Below are 21,146 nucleotides of genomic sequence, written 5' to 3'. Positions count from 1 at the left end.
ATTAGAAACTTAGAGAGTTTGCAATAAGGGACCCCTAAGGATATGGCTAATCTAAAATACACAGTTGGAGACGCCCTACATTTTACTACCAGGTATGTATATAGATATATATATTAGGAGTAAAAAGGATCTTACCTCCCTAAAGGACAAACCACTAGGGTTTTTTATTCATTCATGCAATCATTCATGTCTTTTAGTGCATGAATGAAAAAAAAAAAACGTATACAGATCCTAGTGGTTTGTCCTTTAAGGAGGTAAGATCCTTTTTATTCCATATATATATATATATATATATATATATATATATATATATATATATATATATATATATATATATATATATATATATATATACCTGATAGTAAAATATAGGGCGCCTCCAACTGTGTACTTCAGTTTCCTGTAGCTACCTATGACGGGCAAGGAATAATAAGGGAGAAGTGACAGCTCGGCCAGACAGCACACATGCAGTGCAGTTTGGTGGGGGTTTCTAGGTTCATGTAGGGTGAAGTCTATTGTGCCAGGACATCTGTGCCTATAGGCTCCTGTGATGTAAATCCAGTCCTGCTTATATGACTCACACAACGCCAGACATACCTTCTTTCTATGATGCAGCAACACAGAACACCAATGAAGATCAGTAATAGTGTCAGCACAGGGATTGTTGCAATGAGAATAAAATGCACATAAGTGTCTGAAAGAAGAAACACAAGTCGGTTATACAATTACCATTCACTAGAACTCAATGGGCCATAAGCAATTAACTTTTTCTACTCATTTTTCTCCCAGGGGATAATTTTTCATCTCCTGTTTTAAATAACTTCAGCACTCTGCAATTGAAAACGTTTTAAAAAGTAGGTGAAAAATTATTTGTGAGTTTTCTTGCTTGCTGCGGGTGGTTTAAAGGGTATTTTAATGGCAAGTTTCAAAATATCACATGGGAGAAAACTCAGGAGAAAAAGTTAATTGCATTTAGGCCGATGCTGGCAAATTATATATGGACACTAATAAAATATGTGATAGTTTTATATAAATTATTGACACTGCTTATGCACTTTTTGTAGACATAATATAGCTACCTTTATCTGGGCTAATTTCACTTCAACACAGCAATCATGGGGTGACAGCAAAATTAACAGGAAACTGTCCTGGTGTGGCTACCAGGGACAGCTATTTTATTTCGGGTTTTTTCCCGCTCAGTCAGTTTGGAGCACCACTGCTTTTAGCTACCTTCTCCTGACTCATACCTTCTGCTTCCTTTGCTGTGTCATTGGTGTTTTTGATGGACAGCTCTGGCTCCTTGGTGGTAGTTGTTTTAACATCTGTAATTAGAAAACAGGAAGAGCTTATTAAGCAGGCATAGTTCTCTATTTTTACTCTCTAGGTTTCTATTTTTACTCTCTATTTTTACAGCCTACTATGTATACTTGAAGTGGAATTGGCAATAATCTTAGAGTTTGTCTGTGTGGTATTGCGGGATCTTGCATGTGAAGCCTTCGGCGAGTCCACTAGAACTCTTTTTGTGGCTGTATATTTTGCCTTTATACTATTCCTTTCTACCTTTCAGTCTGATGATCTGCAATTGGTTTTCAAAGTGTTTTTTATGAAAATGAACAATGGAAAACATCATAACATTTTTGAAACAGAAAAGAGGAAGAGCTAAATCATGGTTGAATGGGGTAAGGTATGGCTGCTGCAGGTTTGGCCTTGATTCTATACAGGTTTGCAGAAACAACTGTAGAAGGTACCATGGTGATCACCGCACCATCTCACAATGTATATTAATAAACTGGTAAACCTCTGGGTAATTTGTATCTAACAGAAATGTGTTGATCCTACCTTCTCTTCAGCTTGCAATGCTTGTGCCTTTGATGGCCTGGGTATTATTGTTTGGATTTTTCTTGACAAAGCATCAACATAGATTCGAAACTGACCATTGCTGTACCTGAATTTACAGGAACTGAGCAGATGTATGACTATATCTAATTTACCCATAGATCAAGTTACTTTGGCGCTGTGATCTGCAGACATCTAATAGACACCTGTGTTAAGTTTTTGTTAATAAGCAGCCAGCTGCTCATTTGGGATGCTTGATGTGGCTAGTAGCCAATCAGCTACTACATCGTATTCAATGGGTGTAGCCAACTAACGGTTGTTTAGGCATCTGTTTTCTGGGGTGTGTTGGGTACCAACCGGGGGTGTTAAGGTTAGGCTTTAGGTGTATGTGGTGGGGGCTATTAAGGTTAGGCACATACTGGGGGTGGGGGGTGGTTACAGTTAGGCATTATATAGGGGTCCTCTTGTTAGGCACACCAGATTCTTAAAAATAAATGGGGGAATTACTGGAAATCACCATCAGGTCACTCAGGATATGATGCTGATGAAATAAACTAAAAGGTAGTGTCTGTTGCCAGTTATCCAGTACTCCTAAACTTATGTGACAGTTCTGTTTAAAAATATTCATGTAATTAAACACTCACACAAATGGCATTGCCAATTAGAAGATTCCAAACAAGGTACATTACCGTGTTTGGATATTTGTCTCAGGGCCACATTTATGAAAAGGCCGCAAAGGCCGGGATCTTGGGCAGCTGCTTTCCTAGGGGGTGACTAGACAAGGGAGAGGGGTTGCAGCATATAGAAAGGGAATAGGGAGAATTAGCCAGAACAAATAAATAGATGGGTCTAGGATAAAGGTACGCCCCTTGATCTAAACCCACATGGGAGGCAGCATGACCACCAGAGAAACTATATTGAAGGGTAAGCCCTCGATCACCAGGGAAGCCATATGGGGAGGTAGACAGCATTGTATAGGAGAGGGAAGGTAGCTACTAGACACCAGGGAACTTTATAGGTGAAGGAGGGGGCCATTAAATATCAGGAAAACTGTATAGGGGAGGGTGGACCGCTAGACACCAGGGAATTGTATAGATGAGGGAGGACCAATAAACATCAGGAGATGGAGGGTGGCTATTAGACACTAGGGAACATTATAAAGGAGAGAGGTGGCCACTAGACATTGAGGTTGGCCCATGACTTGGTCCCAGAGCTCAAATTTGGCCCACTTTGCATTTGAGTTCAACACCCCTGCACTAGAATATTTAAATATATGGAAAAGAGGGATCCACATTAACAGGGGCGTAACAATCGCCCCCGCAATGGATGCAGCCGTGGGGAGGAGGGCCCGTAGGGGTAGAAACCTGAGGGGAGCCCACGGTTCTGGGGCCCGACCAGGGCTGAGCTAACCTATACTGGGGGTACCTATAACTAGAGATGGCTCGAACGGTTAGCTCGCGAACTTATTCGCGCAAACTTCGGTGGTTCGACCCGCCCCCTATCATTAGGGTCAACTTTGGCCCTATACATCACAGTCAGCAGGCACAGTGTAGCACCAGGAGGGAGGGTAGCAGGCTACACTCCCTCCTGGAGCCCCCCCCCCCTTATAAAATGCAGGCAGTGTCAGCCATTTCACTCACTTGTGTGGCTGCAGTAATTAGAGAAGAGAGAGGTGCTGCAGAGACATTAGGGAAAGCTTAGTTAGGCTACAGATAGGCTTGTTAGGTTGCTCTTTCTTGTTGATACTTATTGCTAAAAAGCACTCCTCATCCTCAACAGCTCTTTTGAGAGCTAATGTTGTTCTTGTGATCTTTTTTTGTGTGTGTGTGTCCCACAGACACTTGTATTGCATATACAGCCCTGTCAGTCAGTCGCAGCTGCTGCTGGGACCTTGGCCCCTTGGTAATTCCTACTGTGCCACTGCCAGGACCAGCACATTCAGTGACTACCTGTGTGTGTGACAGCTGTACATTTGTAATACCATCACTGCATATACCTACCTGTTGTTCAGTGCACCCACCTACCTACATGAGGGCACGCAGTGTCACTGTGCCTGTTCGGTACCTGTGTGTGTGACAGGTGCAAATTTGTAATACCTATCACTGCATATACCTACCTGTTGCTCAGTGCACCCACCTACCTACGTGAGCGCACACAGTGTCACTGTGCCTGTTCGGTACCTGTGTGTGTGTGACAGGTGCACATTTGTAATACCCATCACTGCGTATACCTACCTGTTGTTCAGTGCACCCACCTACCTACATGAGTGCACGCAGTGTCACTGTGCCTGTTCGGTACCCGTGTGTGTGACAGTTGCAAATTTGTAATACCTATCACTGCATATACCTACCTGTTGCTCAGTGCACCCACCTACCTACGTGAGCGCACACAGTGTCACTGTGCCTGTTCGGTACCTGTGTGTGTGTGACAGGTGCACATTTGTAATACCAATCACTGCGTATACCTAGTACCTACCTGTTGTTCAGTGCATCCACCCACCTACGTGAGCGCACGCAGTGTCACTGCACCTGTTCACGGTACCTGTGTGTGTGACAGCTGCAAATTTGTAATACCAGTCATTGCATACTTTTTTACAGTACCTGTGTGACCGCACGCTGTGTAATATACCACTCCGTACATACCTGTTAACTGCACCTGTGTGACAGCTGCACATTGTATTGTAATACCAGTCACTGCATACCTTTCACTGCACCTGCGTGACTGCACATTATATTAGTCAAGTCAGTGCATACCTTTCACTTTATCCCCCCCCCCTGATATGGACAAAACAGGTAGAGGCAGAGGCAGGGGCAGACCCAGAGGCAGGCCACCCGGCAGATCTGTTCGAGGTCGTACTGACGTGATTTTGTGTGGCTCTGGACCAAAGTATAGTGCTCAGAAGAAGGCACGTCTCATCAATTCCCAAGATTGTCAGGACGTGGTTGACTATTTAACACAGAACACCTCATCTTCCGCAGCCACCAGCGCTACTACAAGCACCACATCCGCTGCATTTGACACGTCGCAGGAATTATTTGGTAGTAAATTAACTGATGCACAGCCATTATTGTTACAACAAGATGAAGGCGCTAAGCAAGTTACACGCCCTCATATGTCTGAGTTAGGCAACACTATGGACGTAACGTGTGAGGAGGAGGATGATGAAGTACCTGCTGTTGGTGCAGTTTATGAGGTGTCTGAGGCAAGTGAAGCTGGGGAGGATGATGATAATGGTGATTATGATGATACAGATACCACATGGATTCCTAAGAGACATGATGACCAAGGGGACAGTTCAGAGGGGGAGTCAGTGAAGAGTAGGAAGAGACGAGTTTCTGAAAGAAGTAGGGGGAGTTCGTTGTCAGAAACAGCTGGTGGCAGTGTCCGGCGCCATGTATCGCCACCTATGGACAGCCAGCCAACATGGCCTTCAACGTCAGCTGCTGAGGCCACCATAGTGCCCCCACCCCAGGGGGGCTCAGCGGTTTGGACATTTTTTAGCGCGTCTGCCGTAGATCAGAGCAATGCCATCTGTTCTCTCTGCCTTCAAAAATTGAGCCGTGGAAAGGCCAACACCCACGTAGGGACAACTGCCTTACGAAGACACATGCAGAAAAGGCACAAACTGCAATGGGAAGACCACCTGAGGAAAAGCAGCACACAAAAGAAAAGCCACCCTCCTTTTCCTCTTCCTCCTTCAGGTGCATCACCTTTAGCCGCTTTCTCCCTTGCACCTTTACAATCACAGCCACCCTCCTCCACTCCGCCTCTCACCTTGAGCGGTTCCTGCTCCTCTGCCCACAGCAGCAGCAAGGTGTCTGATTCCCTGACTATTACCCGTGGTCACCATGGTACTGAGAAAGTACCATTGAAGGTTTCACACAGTTGAATGAATGGCAGCCTTACCCTCCATAACAGATTCTCGTTACAGGTACTGAACAGCCAGCAGAAAAAGTAATTTAAAAAAATAGATGTAAGCTTTAACTATGGTAGAGAAAGAACCATTGAAAGTTGATAAGGCAGTCAGACATTACCTGACATCACTGAGTGAGAAAGAGCAATCTCGCCATGGTGCGCAGTAGTCCAGCACGGCCATCACTACACAAACAGCTGTTTGGCATGCGTTACACAGTGAGTTTGGTCTGTCAGTGTGAAACAGTACACTAATAACACTCCCTGATTGATGTATACACATGCAAGATGTTTTAAAGCAATGTAGGCCTCCAATTTAGCAATAAAATGTGATTTCTGCCCTTAAAACGCTGCTGTGCGTCAAATCCAGATTTTTCCCCGGGACTTTTGGCGTGTATCCCACTCCTCCATGCAAAAACTCAGATGTTAGACCCCTTGAAACATCTTTTCCATCACTTTTGTGGCCAGCATTCTAGTTTCTAGTTTTAAAAGTTCGCCTCCCCATTGAAGTCTGTTGCGGTTCGGGAAAGTTTGCAGATGTTCTCATTCGAGGTTTGCGAACCGAAAATCGGAGGTTTGGGCCATCTCTACCTATAACTGGCTACCTATACTGGGGGCACCTATAACTGGCTATCTATACAGGGGCACCTATACCTAGCTATACTGTAGGCACCTATACCCGGTTATACAGGGGATGCTTATACCTGGCTACCTATTCTGTAAGTTTTTTTCTTTTTAAGGGCTAGATTGTCTGAAACATGTCAGCTCTGTAAATGCTTGTGGCTTTTGAATACAGTGGTTAATAAAGAAGGCGCCTGTCGGCAAAGTGCGGATCATCTCTCCTTTGTGCTATTATTTTGAAAATGTTTCCTTTATAAATGAAACATACACATTTGTTTCAATACTAATCTGTAAATTATTACAAAATGAGACTTGCTACACAATACACTTGGAGGCCATACACTTACCAATGTAAGATGATGTTGCATTTCGGGTTGGCGTATGATGAGGAGCCGTCTTTTCTATATAAAATGAATAAACATATCCTGGGATTAATTTTGTATTGCTTTTATGAGAAATATTGTTTTATTTTTTTGAAAATTATTTTAAACTTCCTGAATATGTATTACCACTGAAGCTTGATGTTCTGTATACCCAGCTTGTTTGGTGGTCTATAAATTCACCCTTGTTGCTTTGTTGTTTATCGCTGCTTTCTAAAGCAGGATACAGTCTAGAGATATCAGTGGGACATGATCTGCGGTCTTCCTACTTCAGATTAATGCAAGAGCTTGATATTCTGCTGAGAAGGTTCAGTTGCAAAGGATAGGGGGTGCCTGGTGGCTGGAAAGTGTAATGGTTAAGGGCTCTGCCTCTGACACAGGCGACCTGGATTCGAATATCGGCTCTGCCTTTTCAGTAAGCCAGCACCTATTCAGCAGGAGACCTTGGGCAAGACTCCCTAACACTGCTACTGCCTATGGAGCGCGTCCTAGTGGCTGCAGCTCTGGCGCTTTGAGTCCGCCAGGAGAAAAGCGCAATATAAATGTTCTGTGTTTGTTTATGCAGACATTAGACTGCTTTTAACAATCTGCTTTTTTTCTGGCTGAACTTGATGCATGCCGCCTGCAGAAAAAAAAAACTGTGCAAGATCTTTGGCTATCTCAAGTGATTGGACGCCACAGAAATTAGTAGAACAATCTGGCCATCTTTAACTTTTTATCAGCCAAATAAAGTAAAACAGGCAGAATTTTTCCTGCTGCTGGGGAAGTGTGCCTTCCCTAGCCTGGCAGGCTCCACAAGGTATGCACAGTGGGCGGCAGGGCGCTTTTATAGTTACCTCTCTGGATGGCTGGATCAGCTTCCTCTTCCTCCACCACTGTGGCTATGTAACCCCGACATGTCTTCTGGGTTCCGATCACATGCTCTGACGTGATCAGGATCCAGGAGACCATGTTAGTGTTACAGTGCCAACCGGTGGTGGAAGAGGGGTGACGGAAGCGTCTCATCCACCACTGGGTAGGGGTGTAACAATGACACGGTCTCCTGGATCCTGATCACATGTCATATCATGTGATCGGGACCCAGAAGACCTGTTGGAAGTTCAGAGGAAGAGAAGAAACCCGTCTAGAACAGGTAACTATAAGTGCCATCTGCTCGTTTGGCTGCACTAGGCAGCAAAATAAGATTTGCCAGCAGAGGTTTAGAGTGCACCAGCAGCTTTCAAATCAAAATAATCGCAGGATAAATTTTCTGAAATTTTGGCATTTTTTTAAATTAATTTTTGCATATTAAAGACATACACAGGCACAATGCACTGACCTTCTGAATATTTACATATAAAGTTGTTCTTCATGTTACATCGATCATCATTCCATTGGAACATGTAGCGTCCGCCAACCCCAGGAAGTGCTGATGGCTGATAGTACATGACGACACACACCTCACTGCCACAGGAGGGCTCGTCCACATACCAGTTCCTGCAGCATGGAAGAGATGAATTACAGGATCTCTGAAAAGCTCACTTTTGCCTTTTTCTACTTTGTTTCCATAATTAATAGCAAATGGATTTAAAGAGGCACCGCAGTATAGAAGAATGTAAAAAATTATTTAGGATACCCATTTTTATGTCAATTATCTGGTTTCAGCATCAGAAAGTCTTTCTATATCTATATATTTCTGTATATTGGGATGTAGCCCCGCCCCCTTACAGTGATGTCACAGCCTAGGCTGTTTAGCTATATGGAAATTTCCTCCTAGTGGACTCTTGGAGATCAGGTATTATTTTCACTGGCTTTGGAACTCTCAGTTAACGAAAAATCCACAGAAAAGCACTGCGGTTAGTGATTCTTCGGCTTTGTTAGAAGTGAGGAGGGAGACGTTTATGGATGCAATGCATCCATCTACATGGGGTGAGTGGATTTCTATCACATCCCAGGGCATTCCTCTTTTTTTATTGCAGTGTTCTTAAATGCAAGCTTTATTTATGTTTTAGCCTTGTCAGGCTCCCAGATCTGGATATAACTAGATATGGTGCAGCAGCACCCTGTGTAATTATCAGTTCTTGTCATGGCTGGAATCCTCTCTTAGCAGGGCTCCCCTCAGAGGTGGCTCCAGGATATTTTTATTGAGTGTGGCGGGGTAGCTGCTGGATCCACTGGAGGGGTAGCTGCTGACCTGCGGGGCACCGTGGCAGAAAATGTGTGTCTGCACTGGAAAGTGGGCGTGGCAATGCCAGGTCTCTGCAGCCAGCCTTTCCTATCATGTGACTCGCTGCCATGTTACCAGCGAATCAGATGATAGGAAACACCAGTTGCATAGACAGATGCACAGTGGTGGCTGATGATGGAGGGGAAGAGAAAGCTTCGGCACTTGAGACTTGTGGAGAGGTGAGTGACTCCATTGGAGAGCTATGGGTGTGCTATGGAGCTGCTGGGAAGGGGGGGGGGGGGGTGATATAGCACTGACCAGGGCCGGGCCGAGGCAGAGGCTGGAGAGGCTCCAGCCTCAGGGCGCAGTGTAGGAGGGGGCGGACAATTCATTCAGCTGTCATTCACAATTGTATTTGAAGCAGAAATAAATAAGAAAAGGGGATACATGACAGTGACTGCAAGCCAGATAAGTAGAGATTAAGGTGTTGGGGAGGTTGGGGGCCCTGGGGTACCTATTAGTCTAATAGCAATCAGTGTGTGAAGGCTGGGGTGGGAGGGATGGAGGGGCGCACTTTGCTGTCTCTGCCTTGGGTGCTGAAGGACCTTGTCCCGTCTCTGGCACTGACAAGCACCCCCCCCCCTCTCACTACCCCTGGCTCCCCTGTGTTGCGGAGTATGTCACCACATTGTTCCTTACTCCTGGCCATAAACAGGCGCCTCTGCCCAGTTTTACTCTATATACATCTTGCCTTTTGATTAGCGTGAATAATAAGAATTTGTGTTAGTGTGCCTATTAGAGAAAGTTTCTCACTTCCTGTGAATGTCCAAAGAGGTTATTCTCTTCAAGCAGAAGACAGACGATCATGCAAATCTGAGAGAATCTTTAAAGCGGACATCAGGTGTAAAAATAAATTCCATGCTGTCAGCACAGTCTGTAGAAGTTATAACAGTAACAGGAACAGTAGTAAATGTTTAAAACTGACCTTTTGTGCCAGAAAATACAGGTTTTGTTGTTTTGCCATGCCCCCTCCTGAAAAATTGCTAGGGCAGTTTTCTGCCGCTGCAAAGGCTTCTAGGAGATTGTGCCATAGGAGGTAGCTCTTAGAGCAGCACAGGTATGTTGTGTGCCACTGAGCCAGTCAATCAAAGAGAGTGTAGTACTAACTACATTATTCACAGTGACAGACATGTATAACATGTATAAGTACATCAGAGGGCAATACAAAAACTTAGGAGATGAGCTTTTTGTCCCAAGGATTGTAAAACGGACAAGTGGACATGATCTGCATATGGAGGCAAAAAGTTTTTGCCATCTATTTAGAAAGGGGTCTTTCACAGTGAGCGTGGTTCAAATCTGGAATATCTTACCTCAGGAAGTAGTTATGGCAAACTCTATATCTGCAATTAAAGAGGGCTTGGATGCTTTCCTTGCATTGAAGGGCATCCACAGCTACACTTATTAGGTTATTCCCAGGAGAGTTGATCTAGGGGTTTATCTGACTGCTATCTGGAGTCGGGAAGGAATTGTTCCCTTTTAAGGCTAATTGTGCCAGGCCTTGTAAGGATATCACCTTCCCCTGGATCAACTGGGATATGTGCAGGTTCAGGATGGTGTTTTTTTAGTCTGGTTGAACTTGATGGACGGATATCTTTTTTCAGCTAACTATGTAATTGTGTAACTTTGGTGCATACCAGAGCTGCTGCAGTGCTTCCCTCCTGCTGTTGCTGCAATGGGTTACTCAAAGGGTGAACAGTCACAGTAAGTGTCACTGACTATTTTTCATTTTGTAATTTACACTTTTGGTCCACTTAATTATTTTAATATAGTGTTCTGAAAGAATTTTCCCCACACAGGGTTCAGCTGCACACTCCCCATCCACACCCCAGCATCCCCTGCATCACTGGACATTGTACTGATTGTATGCAGATGCCTAGAACTGAAGCTTCATTCATTTGTTTGTTTATTACATTTAGGCCTCTTTCACAGTGGGACGGTGCGTTTGATGCGACGTTAAGGTCGCATAATGTGCCCCTAATGCAACACATTGAAAGACCATAACTTGGACGTTATAGTACATTCTTTAGCCCTGCGTTTGGTGCACCGTGTTCGTCGCACAGTGATGGAACGAAAACGGCGCATGTGCAACACACACAACGCAGCAGATTTATTGCTAAATGCACAGCATGCAGCACTTTCTAAATATTGCTTCACGTTACACACAACGCAACGTGTGCACTGTGAATGTCGCATAGACTTTGTATTGCTGTGCGTTAGTCTGTGTTAAAACATTTTCTAACGTGCGACTTTAACGTTGCACTGTGAAAGAGGCCTAAGACTCATTAACTAATCTCACATTTCTGCATAGTTCCCATATAAACACTTGACTGGCTTATAACATATAACTGCACTCTACTAAGTAATACATTAATTGCTATGTTAGTAATGAAAAGGCCCAGAGATGTATTTGATAGAGTTCACTCCAGCGAAACCATTAACAGAGCAGCAGCAGCAGCAGCAGCGGTGATGGTCTGGCATCTCTCCTAGTCAAAAACAAACATGCATTATATCAAAGCATTTACTGCTAACATATTCTGTACTTAACATGGGGGAGGAGGCTTTTAAGAGCTAGAATGTTTGCATCAAAACAATTTTCCAGTAGCTTTTAAACAATCCTATTATGTCTCTGATGCACCATGAAGACTGTTCCAATAAAATGTTCTTATTATCAGTAGAGATCAATTGTCCAGCTGTGGCTGCTCAGTGCAGCTTTGAAAATGAATCATATACTGGTGGTTATGGTCCAAGTCCAGTCCTCAAGGTCCAAGGTCCTCCCACAGTTTTGGCACATCTTAAATGAATTGATTGGACTGAATCACAAAAGATGTGGTTGAACACAAAGAATACATTTCTCCATGTTTCAGTCCATCCTAAACACTGGCATGGATATGTGTAAAAGGTATAACCAAATAAAGAAAGAAATGGGGTAAGGTTTGCTTGCCCACATATGAAGATCTAGACCTGCATAACCAGGGAAAGTACTTTATTCCACAAAAAGACAGCTTGTTTCGTGGACTACAATCCCACTTCCTCATGGTAATAACATGCTTGATATAGAAAGGCAAGTGAAGATACACACCTAGACATAAACCATATTCAGCATGGGCTATTAATAAAATTGGGTGCTATGTACAAAATCAATATAGACCAATGTAAGACAATAAATGACATGCACACCTTGTTATTCAATGCAAAAAGGTCACATTGCATTGAATAACAAGGTGTGCATGTCAATTATTGTCTTACATTAATAACGTGCTTGATAGCAACAATAAAAGAGCTCTGAGTGCGTATCTTAGAGGCGCTCAGAGTTCTTTTATTGGTGCTATCAGGCATGTAATTGACCTAAGGAAGTGGGATTGTATGTCTTTTTGTGCAATAACATACTTTCCCTGCTTATATAGGTCTAGATCTTCATATGTGGGTAAGAAAACCTTACCCCATTTCATTCTTCATTTGATTTTACCTTTTACACATTTTGGGTGTCTCACCCTCTGTACCAGTATCTGCCTACCCTCTTGAAGGGAGGAGACTCCATCTCCGAGCTTTCAGAGAGAGAGAGACCGCCTTCCGAAAGTCATACCATAGGTTATTCCCTACATGTGCTGAGAGTGGTTGCTTTTTGGCAATCTTGGTTTGTGAGTACCCTTTCCTTTTGCTACACTGGTCCCAATTGTCTGAAATACTACACCATATTGGGCTCCTGCTCTTCTCTTATTTTTTGGGGGTTTTATCAAGGTTGCATGACATACCTTCCCAACCGGAATGGATATGGCCCTCGAGGAGTGGAGCTGAACAGCCCTGATGTAGACCAAGGTTTCTCAGCAATATTAGAGCACATACCTTTTTGTGAAACATGCCCTGTAGTGTGAGTAACATCATCGCATGCAACTCTTGACACATATATATGCAACAGGTAGACTCCAGTTGAGTTCCAAACTCATCTCAAGAATAATCAAAGCAAACTGGGTTGCAAATAAGACACGATGGCAGCGCACATGCAAGTTAAAACACCAAATTTATTCAAAGCATCTTAAAATGACACCCGTTAGGGAACAACATCCACTTAGGAGAAAGAGAAACAGCACAGGATAGAGGTCGACAGCCGATTCGCACCTGCACAAGAGGTGCTTCATCAGGGTGAAAGTTAAAGAGAATCTGTATTGTTAAAATCGCACAAAAGTAAACATACCAGTGCGTTAGGGGACATCTCCTATTACCCTCTGTCACAATTTCGCCGCTCCTCGCCGCATTAAAAGTGGTTAAAAACAGTTTTAAAAAGTTTGTTTATAAACAAACAAAATGGCCACCAAAACAGGAAGTAGGTTGATGTACAGTATGTCCACACATAGAAAATACATCCATACACAAGCAGGCTGTATACAGCATTCCTTTTGAATCTCAAGAGATCATTTGTGTGTTTCTTTCCCCCTGCAGCTATCTTCCACTGAAGTGTCAGGCTGTTACTTCCTGCAGAGTGCAGACAGCTCTGCCTGTATGTAATTCATCAGTATGTGAAAGCCCAGCCAGCTCAGGGGAGGATTTATCCAGCTTGTAAAAGATAAGAGAGAAGAGAGAAGCTGCCCTAATCTAAATAATACACAGGCAGTGTGCAGAGAGGGGCCTGAAGGGGGGAGATGCATCACAGAACCACAACACTGAAGAACTTGGCAGCCTTCCAGACACAGGCTGACAAGTCTGACAAGAGAGAGATAAGTTGATTTATTACAGAGATGGTGATAGTAGAACATGCTGCAGTAAGCCAGAACACATTAGAATAGCTTTTGGAACTTGTAGGATGATAAAAAACAGGATGCAATTTTTGTTACGGAGTCTCTTTAAAAGATAACAGGGTGTTTGAAGGATGCAGAATGACCACAATTTAAAGGCCTGTATACTTGTGGGTGTAAAAAAAAAGCTGGGTAATGATGGGTAGAAATGGTGATTTGAAATTAAATCAACAATATTATTATGAAGTGTGCACAAGTAACTACAACCTGAATCCACTGCATACTGGCAGCTGCAATTTTTTTGAGTCAGAATGGAAGAAGTAACTTTCTTGTTTTCAAGTGTCTAGTGAGCTTTTTTAGCTCCATATATTAATTTCATAAACCAGATGATGGATAAATAAAGATTTCTTGAGTTGAAATGTATTATTTTACAAAATTCTCACTAACAAACTATTGCTTCTACCTCAAGCTCAAAATTGTGGTTTAGTGTTTATTGATAATACAGATTCTGACAGTGTTATATTATTACTATTATTATTATTATTTCTTTAATTACAGTGCACTGTGTAAAAAGGAAGTAAACAACTGATGTCTCTCTATGTTTTGAAGACTCAAACTTAACGTCCTGATTGGAAAGACAATGAAGGAAAGTCTTCCCAATGGACCACTAACAGCAGTGTTACTGACAGATGTTGTTAGCCTGTTTTTCAGTACCTACAAACAGTAGTTCCATTGGCATAGCCTTGCCAATTTGGTCCCCCTATATAGTTAGATAAGTAAGATAATAAGAAAATCCACCAGACGTGAATCCCGGTATGTGGCTCTCAGAGCCCCAGAAAACACATCCATTGATCTCCCGTTGGTCTGAAACAGATCAATGGGAATCCTCCCTCCTCAGGGAGGATTCCCATTGGTTCACTGAGTAGTGGACCAATGACAATATTCCCTGGTGCACAGGGAGGATTCCTATTTGTCTTTTTCTAACCAATGGGAGCCTAATGTTTCACATGGGGCTGTGGGATCAGTATACTGGCTTTTATGGAGTACTGAAGACCCGAACTGTGGTGGCAGCAGTGGCAGAGGAACGTGAACAGATCTGTTTTTGCAGGATCAGTTTTTCATCTAGTATCGTGTGAATCCACCTTAACACATGAAAGACCAAATTACTCCCACCCACACCTATTCTTGGAACTGATGGGACTTTCATCAGAAAATTGGGAAAATCATTTAGGCTGGACTAATGAATTGTTGGATTTTTGTATCTGAGTTCACTTGAACTTGTGAATTTGCTCTTATCTGGTTATCAGGCAAAGTAGCACCTGATGTCGTTTAAGAAACTAAGAAGGGACTTAATACCACAAATATTAGTACTTACCAAAATGTGGGTTTACTGCCATCAACCCATGAGTACTGACTCTGGCAGTCACTTGAGCTTGGAGAGTCATCGTCATTTCTCCTAAGACCCAACCAGAAGTCACCATCAAATGATGTGATGCTTTTAATGAGATTCTGTATTAGTATCTGTTCTGCTTCAGACTTGATGATCAAAAGAGAACCCCCATCTCTTCTGCATTCATCCTGAGCCTCCTGAAAGGATAGCCTTCTCGTTACGTCATGAAAATAGATGACTTTGTAACATGGTTTCTGTGTCCCCTGTCTGCAGACAACTTGTCCTAAAACATGAAAAAAAATATGTATAATTACATTTCACGCAATAACTGTATTTTCATGGGTTTTTTTTTTGGGGGGGGGGGGGGGGGGTTTATCACTACTGCTGCCAAAAAGGCAATAGCAGAGACAGCTAATCATTAAAATATACAGGGCCGGATTTATCCTTTTTTACCGCCCAAGGCCCAGTTTTACCAACCACCCCCCCTGGACAGAGAGCATCCTAAGCCCCCCAACATGGCAGGTATTAGATTATAACCTCATCTGAGGACATTTCGTGGCTGGGATTAGATTTCACACCTATCTGAGGACAGTTAGTGACACGATGACAGGGATTAGATTGTAAGCTTCTCGGTTCGCGTTCACGTTCAATGAATGACAGGCAGCTCAGAGGTCACTGTAAGTGCCCGTTCACTGCCCCTTCATCCTCAAATGCCAGACCCAGTCACCGGTACCCGCCTGTGGCTATGCATTAACACTGAGAAGCAGGGTAGGTGCGAACCAGCTTTTGCGGCTAATGTATGCAGATTGTAGCACAGCCAGCATTAGGAATAGCATGGTTCGGACACTCATCTGACCGCTCCGAATATGCGGCAGGCTAACTGCCAGTGCCAGCCACAGCCCGCCCCTTGCTTTCCTGGTGCCCGAGGACATGGCCTTTGTGGCCTTACCTGAAATCCCGCCATGAAAATATATGAATGATACATAAGGCTATTGTATGCTGACCCTATAATGAATATTAACGTGCTTGTAGGACGGCCTTATTAAAGAGGAGCTGTTAGGTATAAGGTCTCAGAGAAAATAAACACATATATCAGTAGCTAAAGATTGTCTGTACTTACATTACATATGCATTTCACTGTCCACGTTTGGATTTCACAGAATTTTTATATAGTATATGCAGAGAATGATGCTCTTGACAGCCCATGGCAGGTTCCATGTTTGTGAAGCCAAATGTGTCGTCATGTCCTGCCTGCTTCCTGATCACAGAGGAGCTCGTACAGAATAACACAGTGTGCAGTGAATATTAATGAGCCATGTGGCTAGGAACAATAGCGGACTCCTGCAGTGTACTCTGCCCTGAGATTTATCTGTGCTGTGGCTGGACTAAGTTAGAAGCTGATGAAACTTGATCCCGTCTTCTCCTTAGCAGCCGAGGGGAGGGCCCCAGAATGCTTTGCAGTATGGAATGCGGCTTGCGTCCTCCTTAGGAGCTTAGCTTTGCTGATAAGCACACATCAAATGTAAGAGAGATTTTTATCTTTAGTAATGCCTTTATGGCTTCTGTCTAAACTGTTTAACACAGGAGAATAGAGGTTTAAATTAGCTTCTGCAGCCTGACAGTTACTCTTTAAGACAGATACAAATATTGGAATAATCATTTAAAATGTATTCCTTTCGACTGCTGATTGGTTGCTTTATGCAGTAGTTCAATTTCAATTTGTCTATATAGATTGGATGTATTTAATTATTTGTGTTTGAATAGCATTTTAGCTGCCTTTGAATACTCGTTTAATTTCCTTATTAGTGGCATTTCATTTACAGAACATTTGAACATAGTCTTTGGTCATAGTCACCAAGTGAATTTCAAATAATACGATTAGCTAGGCATTTAAACATAGGATAAAATCACAGGCTGCATTAAAAAAGCAATTCAAACCACCATCAAACCCCTACCGCAGATGTACACGAATGCTATTCCATAAGATCCTATTCAAGCTCTGATTCTAAAAAGAGATGGCCAATGAGATTTAAATACTTCTGACCCAGGACAGACCAACTTGACCTCCGCCTGGGGGCTAAGACTTAATAATAAGGCTCAACACACACCATACAATCTTGGTTGTTCAATCTTACCACTTTCATGTAGTAGAAGAGCTTATCCAATCAATCATTCAAGGTTTTTGCAATCTGTTGGCCCTTATACTACATAGATTTGGTAAATCTGTACAACCAAGATTGTATGGTGTGTGTTGAGCTTAAGACTTGCAGTGGCAGCGGTGCATGATATTTTACCTACTTCTAGCAGCAGAACAGGTCCTCACTCCACTCTTCAGTGTAGTTGTGTGCCTTGCAGCTTGTCTCCTTGCTACTCCTGATGCATGTCATGTGACAAACAAAGACAGGAGCTGCAAGGAAATAGCCTGCAGGGAGCTTGGCTACACTGAAGAGATGGGCAAAGACCTGTGCTGCCGCTGGAAATTGGTGAAATATCACGCTTCACATCATAACTGACAGCACTGCACATAGTGTGACTGAGCCCTAGTATTTATATAAAATAAGTATACAATAAACATAAAACAGAATGTTGTCCATGCCATCCTGCCATGTAACAAAGTGCAGTTAAAGCAGACCTTAACTCACAACTTCCTCTCTGCTCTAAAAGATATGCAAAAGCGTAATAACATTTAAAGAAAAACATTTCCTTTTTACAGCTTATAGAACTCCTCCTGATATTCTGCATAGTGGTTGCATCCTGGTTTGCTGGGAGCACAGAGAGGGTTAACTTCCTCTGTTTACATATAGCTGCCAGCTCAAATTACACTAACTCATTACTTGTTGAAAAGGGACAATTAGACAGGCTGTTCTCTATAAACACACACAGGGTTAATTTCTCTGTGTTCTCCTTGTCTCCTCTGCAAGAGTTCAAGTCCGCTTAAAGCTGGAAAACAGTTCCAGTACCTATATGCTATATGTGGATGTTTCAATTTAATATTGTCTAGTTTTGTTTCCAGGGTTGTAATTTAGTGTAAGAGCATACATACAGTACATTAAAGTATCACAGCTTGGAATAATAATTACTATGGGCTGATATAACTGTATCAATAGGATGCTAGGTGGAAAAAAATGAAAATCTTTCAGTAAAACACATACCTGGTCTAGGCACCACATCCACTGGTAGAAAGCAAAAGTATGGGAAACAGACAAAGTTTAGTTAGCAATACTGCCATATGAAATTAAGTGGATTCATGCATGCCATAGGTAAAGCAGTTACAGTATATATATATATATATATATATATATATATATATATATATATATATCTATATATCTATATATATATATATATATATACATATATATACATATATATATACATATACAGTGGCTTGCAAAAGTATTCGGCCCCCTTGAAGTTTTCCACATTTTGTCATATTACTGCCACAAACATGAATCAATTTTATTGGAATTCCACATGAAAGACCAACACAAAGTGGTGTACACATGAGAAGTGGAACGAAAATCATACATGATCCCAAACATTTTTTACAAATCAATAACTGCAAAGTGGTGTGTGCATAATTATTCGGCCCCCTTTGATCTGAGTGCAGTCAGTTGCCTATAGACATTGCCTGATGAGTTCTAATGACTAAATAGAGTGCACCTGTGTGTAATCTAATGTCAGTACAAATACAGCTGCTCTGTGAGGGCCTCAGAGGTTGTCTAAGAGAATATTGGAAGCAACAACACCGTGAAGTCCAAAGAACACACAAGACAGGTCCAAGACAGGTCAGGGATCAAGTTATTGAGAAATTTAAAGCAAGCTTAGGCTACAAAAAGATTTCCAAAGCCTTGAACATCCCAAGGAGCACTGTTGAAGTGATCATTCAGAAATGGAAGGAGTATGGCACAACTGTAAACCTACCAATACAAAGCCATCCACCTAAACTCACAGGCCGAACAAGGAGAGCGCCGATCAGAAATGCAGTCAAGTGGCCCATGGTGACTCTGGACGAGCTGCAGAGATCTACAGCTCAGGTGGGAGATTCTGTCCATAGAACAACTATTAGTCATGCACTGTACAAAGTTGGCCTTTATGGAAGAGTGGCAAGAAGAAAGGCATTGTTAACAGAAAGCATAAGAAGTCCCGTTTGCAGTTTGCCACAAGCCATGTGGGGGACACAGCAACCATGTGGAAGAAGGTGCTCCGGTCAGATGAGACTACAATGGAACTTTTTGGCCAAAATGCAAAACGCTATGAACAAACCATCCCCACTGTCAAATATGGTGGTGGCAGCATCATGCTCTGGGGGTGCATCTCTTCAGCAGGGACAGGGAAGCTGGTCAGAGTTGATGGGCAGATGGATGGAGCCAAATACAGGGCAAACTTGGAAGAAAACCTCTTGGAGACTGCAAAAGACTTGAGACTGGGGCGGAGGTTCACCTTCCAGCAGGACAATGACCCTAAAAGCCAGGGCAACAATGGAATGGTTTAAAACAAAACATATCTATGTGTTAGAATGGCCCAGCCAAAGTCCAGATCTAAATCCAATTGAGAATCTGTGGCAAGATCTAAAAACTGCTGTTCACAAACGCTGTCCATCTAATTTGACTGAGCTGGAGCTGTTTTGCAAAGAAGAATGGGCAAGGATTTCAGTCTCTAGATGTGCAAAGCTGGTAGAGACATAGCCTAAAAGACTGGCATCTGTAATTGCAGCAAAAGGTGGTTCTACAAAGTATTGACTCAGGGGGCCAAATAATTACGCACACTCCACTTTGCAGTTATTTATTTGTAAAAAATGTTTGGAATGATGTATGATTTTCGATCCACTTCTAACATGTACACCACTTTGTATTGGTCTTTCATGTGGAATTCCAATACAATTGATGCATGTTTGTGGCAGTAATGTGACAAAATGTGGAAAACTTCAAGGGGGCCGAATACTTTTGCAACCCACTGTATATATGGGGGTTTCAGATACATGTAATAAAGACTTTACTTAATGCACACTTCCAAGCAGTATAATGTATCAGCATCCTGAAGTAACAGACATTATTTTACCACACAATGCTTTTAAAGTCAATTCTTTCCAATACTAGATTTCTTCTGCCTGATGTTTGCCTGCGTGGGGGAGTGGCAGTCTTGTTGGTGATGTAAGCAATATGCACAGATGCAGGGAAAATTGAGAGCATTTTTAAGCTGCTGTGGAAAGTTCAGGGTACACTGCAGCTTAACAGGATTCCATAGACCTATAAGCAGCAGATGCTCACTTCACCTCAGTGGGGATGCAGTCATAGTAGATTACTCCTGGAATTGCAAAACTAGTTGCGTTGGAGCGTGGACAAGTTTTACTGATTTACACTTGAGCACTCTCCGTGTTACATGGAAATTTATGCGAAATATTCCTGTATGCAGGGACCTACAATGTGGTTATTACCAGTGCCGGGACAAGGTCCTCCAACACCCAAGGCTGAGACACCAAAGAGCGCCCCCCATCCATCCCACCCCAGCCGTCACACACTGATTGCTATTAGAGTAAGAGGCGCCCCAGGGCCCTTAACACCTTAATATCTAGTTATCTGGCTTGCAGTCACTGCTTTGAATCCCCTTTTCTTATTTCTCTTTGCTTCAAATATAATAGGAGAATGATAGCTGAGTGAGTTGTGCGCCCCCTCCTGCACTGCACCCTGAGGCTGGAGCCTCTCTCGCCTCTGCCTCAGCCCTGGTTATTACTGAACGTTTAACCTGGTGAAATAAGCATATATAAGTTGTACCTTTAAGCAACATCTGATGCCATTCAGTTTTATTGAGGTGGTGGCTACTTGTGAGTGTGTTTCTGGTGCACTGAGTGGCTACAGGGGAAGCAGGAAATTTGGGCGCCTGTGGCTGATGGACAATTTGGGCACACGATAAAAAGCCAGCGGCGGGCCAGTCTAACAAAAATTTTTGGTTTTCAAAAATTAGAACGTTGTAGTTTTTGATTTTTATTTTGTCTTTACAGTTTTTTCGTTTTTTGAAAATTATCATTTTTTAAATGTATCGCTTTGAAAAGTATAAGGTTAGGAAGGGGG

The 21,146-nt window shown here is 42.8% G+C and overlaps 1 protein-coding gene across 3 annotated transcripts in view; it reads right to left on the bottom strand.

The window, feature by feature from the left end:
• The window catches only part of LAYN (layilin), a 65,723-nt gene that overhangs the window by 8,773 nt on the left and 35,804 nt on the right, over nt 1–21,146 (bottom strand). For 2 of the 3 annotated variants that reach the window (XM_068242846.1, XM_068242847.1), the window contains 6 exons: nt 18,228–18,248; nt 15,061–15,358; nt 8,068–8,225; nt 6,717–6,770; nt 1,248–1,322; nt 598–694 (listed from right to left, as the gene is read on the bottom strand). In XM_068242846.1, the coding sequence (XP_068098947.1) occupies nt 598–694; nt 1,248–1,322; nt 6,717–6,770; nt 8,068–8,225; nt 15,061–15,358; nt 18,228–18,248 (703 nt within the window). The remainder of the gene's footprint in view (nt 1–597; nt 695–1,247; nt 1,323–6,716; nt 6,771–8,067; nt 8,226–15,060; nt 15,359–18,227; nt 18,249–21,146) is intronic. The other variant, XM_068242848.1, reaches the window with a different exon arrangement.

Source organism: Hyperolius riggenbachi, chromosome 6 (genome assembly GCF_040937935.1).
Source record: "Hyperolius riggenbachi isolate aHypRig1 chromosome 6, aHypRig1.pri, whole genome shotgun sequence".
NCBI lineage: Eukaryota > Metazoa > Chordata > Amphibia > Anura > Hyperoliidae > Hyperolius > Hyperolius riggenbachi.
This window is presented reverse-complemented; position numbering and strand designations above follow the sequence as displayed.